Source organism: Aphidius gifuensis, linkage group LG3 (assembly GCF_014905175.1).
Source record: "Aphidius gifuensis isolate YNYX2018 linkage group LG3, ASM1490517v1, whole genome shotgun sequence".
NCBI lineage: Eukaryota > Metazoa > Arthropoda > Insecta > Hymenoptera > Braconidae > Aphidius > Aphidius gifuensis.
The window spans coordinates 11,429,803-11,437,176 of NC_057790.1; the positions used below are offsets into that span (position 1 = coordinate 11,429,803).

At 26.2% G+C, this 7,374-nt stretch overlaps 1 protein-coding gene across 1 annotated transcript; it reads left to right on the forward strand.

The window, feature by feature from the left end:
• Window positions 1-1,818: 1,818 nt before the first annotated feature.
• On the forward strand, window positions 1,819-2,370 carry LOC122850892 (zinc finger BED domain-containing protein DAYSLEEPER-like). The gene has a single exon (XM_044149948.1). It carries the CDS (start codon window positions 1,819-1,821, stop codon window positions 2,368-2,370), a length of 552 nt encoding a protein of 183 aa, XP_044005883.1.
• The last annotated feature ends 5,004 nt before the right edge of the window (window positions 2,371-7,374 follow it).

Consider the following 7,374-nt stretch of genomic DNA (forward strand, 5'->3'; position numbering starts at 1 on the left):
TATCAGGTAATAAGTTGAGATTATATTTATTCAATTTGTATATTCATTCGTTATCAGCAAAAAAACAAAACAAACTACACGTATATATATAACACATATAAAAATTAGTGGACAGAATAATAGAAACAAAAACGACTCACACGAATACTATATTTATACACTTAATCATGAGCCGTTACCCTGGTTTCTCTTGGGTGTTTGTCGTGCTAGTCTTTATGTTTATAAAACGTCGTGTTTATCTATAAACATAACGCACATAACTAATAAAAAAAAAATATAATAAATACATACATATATACATAAAAAAAAATAATATATTGGGACTCTTGATATTTTTTTATTTTATTTCAACTTTACTTTACTTATTTTTATTTACTTTCATTATAATTTCATTTGAATATGGATTCGAAAAAATTTTGATGAATTGGGCATTTTTAATGCATATAAATAATAATAAAAATATATTTTAAAAAGTTTGAGAATTTGAGAATCTTTTAAATACAATTAAATCATTAAATATATATATTATGAGTATAGTGTATAACATAAATAAAAATATAGTAAAAAAATACTTCATTAATAGCTAATACATTAATATACACATTTTACTTATAATTAATTCATTCTAATTTTTTTATTTTATTCTAGGATAATTTATTGGCAAAAAATTTTGAAGCTACACTTGCTAAATGGATGGCCAAGAAAAAATTGCCATTTAATTTTTTCGATGATGCTGAAACTCAGGAATTTTTTAAATTACTTAATCCAAATATTAAAATGCCTCAACGAAATGCGGCACGAGCATTGATTATTCGTCAGTTCACTATACAACAACAAATAGTTAAAAAAAAGTTGCTGGAAAATTCATCAAAAGTCTCGTTTACCATAGATGGCTGGACCAGTTTTAACGGTCGATCTTATTATGGAATAACAATTCATTTTGTTAATAAAGATTGGAATATTTGTTCGCTCACTCTCGATTTTATTCCGTCAAAAGGACATCATACAGGTGCTGATATTGCGAAAACCTTTTTTAAATGCCTCCAAGAATATGAACTAGAACATAAAGTCCAAGGCATCACAGTCGACAATGCATCCGCTAATACTACTTTTATGCATGAAGTTTATTAATGGAAAATTCCGAATACAAATTTGATAAAATCAATCAGCATTTTCGTTGTTTTGCTCACATTATGAATCTGGGGGTGCAAGATGTTTTAAAACTTATGAAATGCAAAGGTCAAGAGAACGATAATGTCTATACGCAAAACAGAGATGATGAGGATGAAGTTGATGATGAGGAAATATCAGTGGAGGATGATTCATCAGATGATGATACTGAGGACAATTTAAGTCCATCACTTGCAATTTTAAAATTAAGAAAAACATTTGTGACAATTAGAAGATCAGAAAATATACAAAATGCTTTAAAAAATTCGTGTAATCTAGCTGGCATTAAATATAAAAAACCAATTCTAGACGTTTGTACTCGTTGGAATACCACCCACGATATGATAGACGTAGGTCTAGTATTGAAAAAAGGGTTGAATTTGTGGGCAAGTGATTCTTTGAAATGGAAAAAAGTGACACTCACAGATAATGTATGGGAACTAATTATGAGAATTCATAGTTTCTTATAGCATTTTAAGGAAACTTCGATTGCTCTTTGAGGAGATAAATATATTACACTACCATTAGTAATAGTAGTTTTTAACATGCTACTTACTAAAATTGAAAAATTGTCAAGAAAATTGATGAAAAGAAAAGCCGATCAAGTGTTGATGAAATTTTAATTGAGGCTTTTCTTGGCGAGACAAAATGCTGAAGCATTATTATAAAACAAATTGGGTATACTGTGCAGTACTTATTCTGGATCCAAGACACAAAATAGATACCTTCTCTGCTACCTCATGGGGTCTTGAAATGAAACAAGAATCAGTTGAACATTTCAATAAAAGTTACCGAGATTATCATGTTTCTATGAAGACAGAAACATCTCATGTTGAAGAAAATGTGGTACCAGAAATCTCAGAGAAGGTAGATGATGAAAACGACTCAATAGATTTTTCATCTCTTTATGAAGACTCACCAAAATCTGTTGATTTCAAGGCTGAGTTAGATGGATATCTAGCCTTGAAGAGAGCTACAAAGGATCAAAATATTTTGGATTGGTGGAAAGTTCATGAACATAATTTTCCAACACTTTCACGAATGGCCAGAGATTTATTTTCAATCATGGCTACATCTGTGCCATCAGAACGTCTTTTTTCAGTTGCAGGATTAGTCATGACAAAAACACGAAATTCATTAAACGATGAATCCGTACGAGCCTTGTTATGTTTACATTCTTGGTTGGACAAATCTTTGTAATAAAAGTAATTTAATATTTTAAATAAAAATATAAAATATTTTCAACCTATATAATCCTAATAGTCATGTGTTTTTTTTTTTTTTTCATTTCATTTGTGTATTTTGTATTTTTTTATGGTTTAAAAAATGCAAGAAATTCATCAAGACCAAGACAAGGCCAAGACAATACCAAGATTGAATCAAGACCAAGACAAGACCAAGACCAAGACTAAGCCAAGACTAAGCCAAGACCAAGACAAGACTGACCTTTTTAAAACCAAGACAAGATCAAGACAAGATTCGCATATTTTGTACCAAGACAAGACCAAGACAAGATTGGGTCTAGTCTTGGCATATTTAGTCTTGGGTGAAGCCCTAATGATCTATAATTTCTTCTTCTTCTTCATAATCTTTAACAATTCTTTTATTATTATTATTATTACTTTTTTTAATATTATCATCAAATTTAACACATCTCTTGTCTTCTCCTGAAACACTTATTCTCAAAATTACTTTCTCAATGGCTTTGGAAAATTCTTCATAGTCTTTTTTTCAGCTTTGAAATGTTCAACAAATCTTGATGGTAGGAAAACTTGAGGAACCTTATTCAACTCAACTATCACTCCTAATCCATATTTTGTATTTATTTGACATACCTTGGTTACTTTGTAAATCTTTCCACTCTGTAGTTTCTTGATTGGTAAATATTCTCTTGCTTTTTACAATTTTTTTAAATTTTCGAGATCCATTGTTATCTGCAAGAAAAAAAAATTAAATACGATAACTATAATTCGATAACAATATATATCAAATTAAATTTTGTTATACACCCACTACATTGCGTGACCACTCCTCCCGTACAAATGAATGCAATTAAAAAAATAAATGCAATCAAAAAAATAAATAGCGTAAGCACATTACTCGATTGTTATATTAGAGGCCCGTATAATTTCCGATGAGATGTCTCATATGACAATTGAGTAGCCTTGAAATATCAGTATGTTGTTGACTTAATAATTTTTAATAGGCGGAATAAAATAGAATATTATAATTACTAGCAAACAACTAAAAATCAGGAAAGCAGATTAATATTAGAAGACTGTAATAATTTCCGATAGAAAATAACCTTCGATCAATCCAGAAACTGAAATATTAATCTGCCTACGTGATTTTTAAATTATTTAAACTGATAGTCATATGAGAAAGCGCAGGAGTCTCATATGACAATTGAAATAAAATATATTTGAATATTGTCGGCAAACTGTTGACTACCTTATTTTGTCGATAATGAGTAGCCTTGAAATATAAAATGTGTTCACTTGATAATTTTAATATCCATCGCAAAAATACTGAAAAAAAAAAAAAAAAATCACGTAGGCGGATTAATATTTCAAGATTGTTTGATTATTACATTTTGAAGACCATAATATGTTTTCAATGAATATATTTTCATTTGATAGTCAAACAGTTTTGAAATATGATTTTAAAATCTATTTACTCAATAATGTTTAAATATGCGAAATAGAAAAAAGTTTAATAATTCTTCATAAATAAAAAAATCACGATTGATCAGTCGAAAAACTTTAAAATATTAATCTGCGTACGTGATTTTTAGACTTTCCAAACTGATTGTCATATGAGTTTCCTGCACTCATATGACGTTTGGAATGAATATATTTGAATATTGTCAACAACCTGTTGATTTTCCATATTTTTTTGATAACGATCCCCTTTCTTCTATACCCTCTTTCTTTCTATATAAAGATCTACAAGTTATTCCTTCCATCATTACTTAATTTAACGTTGCTCAATTAACATAACAAAAGAAAAGAACAAAAAATACAAGATGTCAGGGTAAGTGAATATTGTAATTTTTTTAAACTGTTTAAATGAGAAGTTCTCTCTTTTAATTTTGTTTTTTTTAATTATTTTAGAAAGTGTTTCAAAAGTGTTTAAATATTCTTTTTATTTTTATTTACGTTTTTTTAGAGTGACTGAAAGTGGATTAATCGTTTTCTGTGAATGAATAATTTAAGTTGACAATTAGTTTTTTAATTTTCTCAAATTTATTGAATGAAATTCTTTAATTTTAAAATGTGATTGATATTTAGTTTTTCTTAAGGGGCAACAAAAGGTTTACTAAGAAGATTATGATATTCTTCCTGTTTTACCGGTAAAGCTGAATTTTTGTGCCCTCTATAATAAATTGAACTAAAATTACGAAGTTTCTTTAAAGCAAGGTACTAATAAGAAAATTTGATGTATTAAATAAGTATGGGTACTGGCGTATACCAATGACCTATATTCTGATGTACAGTACTGTACAGTACTGTATGGTACTGTATATATTAGAGATATACAAATACGTACAAAAACAAAAATAACAATGTATACGTAAATTATTGTATGGAAAAAGAATTCAATTATTTTTTTCGTATAGAAGACTTTAGAAAGCAAGTAAGTACGAAAAAATAGAATAGGAAAATATAATCAAATAAATCTAACATGCAATTAACACTGCCTAAATAAGACAGTGACATTTATTTTGATTTTTTTACCTATTTTACCCATGCAATTATTTTATAGTATGAAATTACAATACTATTTTATACTATTGACTTCATTACAAAGTAAGTAAAAAATATTTAATAAAGCAAGAAAATAAATAAAAAATCAAATAAATCTAACATGCAATTAACAATGCCTAAATAAGACAATGAGATTTATTTTAATTTTTTTTTTTTCTTTTTTTTTTTTTTCTAAAACAAAAAATCCAATAACAATTACCCATGCAATTATTTTATATTTTTTTATATTGTAATATTATAAATAATGAAATTTTTTAATTATAATTTGAATTGCTTACCTATTACAGAAGAAAATTGAAACAATTAAATTTTTTGTCAACTGGATTTATATTACCAATTTACTCACCAAATATCAAGTAAAAAATACAACCTGTTGAAAATAAAAATAAATATAAAGTATAAATTATTAATTTATATAGAATTTCTCTCAAAAAATTGATCGAGATAAATTTTTAATATATAAGTATATTTTTTCACCTATTCGTCAGATCAAGTCGAATCAAAACTTATTTATTTATTTAATCATTTTTAATTTTCTGTTCTTGCAATTGTAACAGCATTTAGTTTCTCAATTAAAAAAACTATTATTTTTTGAAAATTCGTCCAGAGTACTTCGATGACTTTGACAAAAAAATACTAAGCCCAAATAAATAAAATCTGTTGAAAATAAAAGTGAATATAAATTATTAGTCACAAATTTAAAAAAACACAAATTTATAAAATTTATTACAATTATTTTTTAAAAGAAATATTTTTATTTACCTTTGTATCTGTTTATTCAGTCTTGATAATATAATGATTTCGATAATATATTGCCATAAAATGTGAGCTTGAATTTGTTAAATTATTTTTTAAGTTTAGCAAATTTTATTATTGATTCTTTTGTTCCAGTACTTTTTGTTCTTCATAATAACTTAATAAATGATTACATAATACTTCTGTATTACCAACAATAATATTGCATTAATAAGACCATATTTTTACTTGTTAATGCAACATTTAAACTTCTTGGATCATTTAAAAATTCTCATGTTCATTCGATCTAACACATGACATTAAAATAATATTTTTTTCACGTCCTCCTAATGCTTCAATTTCTTGATATAATTTTGAATGTATTTAGTCTTCATATTACATATATTGTATTATATATGCACGGTTAAAACACCAATATGTTATGATTTGATTTCATAACGTAAAAATCTTGTTGTTATTTTTTTAATATTTAATGCTTTAGTGCGATTTAAATATGATGTACCACGACAAACAATTTTTTCTTGTTCTTCAACTGGTACCATATGAATATATGGACCAGAATTGGTTTAGTTGCTTGTATATTTTTATCAATGAAAATTTAATATAATAAAGAGGTGGATCACCAACACCAACACATGCACAACATACTATGTCAGCAACTTCAAGTTATTTTTTTTTTCATTATTGACCAAATTTATCTTTCAATTGTTGTAATTTTTTTAATTCATTATTTTTTTTCTTAGCTTCAATTGATCAACAGCTCTATTTGATGGTGCACATTTTGTTTAAAAAGTTGATATATAATTGTTGCACCTTTTTCTTTTTTCACCAGTACCAGTTTTTTCTTGTATTATTGATAATAAATGTTGTAATGCATGTACTTAACGGCATATACTTGTGATTGATTTAAATTTCGTGCACTAGAATATTTTGGCTGATAATACTGATGAATCATCAACAGCAAATTTACATAATAAAATCAACAAAAAAATTATCATGAATTCAGTTGGTGCACCAATAAGGTTTTTTATTTAAATACTAACTTTTTCCTTAAATAATTTTGATAATATAAACAAAAATAATTCATGGTTTATGTAATTTGCTAAGATAACATAACCATAATTTGCACTAATTTAATGTCACTGCATTTTTAGCTATTAAAAATAAACTTTTTTAATTTTTTATTTGAACAAATATTTTAACGTACTTCAATTTTTCTTGTCATTCATTTAAATGTTTATTAATATAATTAATGGTACTTGTTGCAGTACTTTATCAACACCACGTTTTTCTAAATCTTGAAATGTTCCATCAACATTGTCACACCATAATTCTTCAAGCTTATAATTCTTCTTTGTTGCATTGATATTTGACGTCATTTTTCTTGTTCAGATGATATTTTAACAAACCAAGTTAAAACTAAAATTTTTAATTAATATTTATTTAATTATTCTTTAATTGACAGCACTTAAAATAAAAAAATAAAATGACAAAATGTACAAGCGTTATTTTTGAGGTTACGTTGCTTATTGAACGTGGACAACTTTCAGCGCTATATTTGCACATGCGCATAATCAATTCATAATATGGCGTTGCAACAGAGATTTTTTTTTTTTTTTTCTTTCATTTAATTTATATATCCAAAAAATATTGGCTTCATAATGAAGATATAAAAAATCTG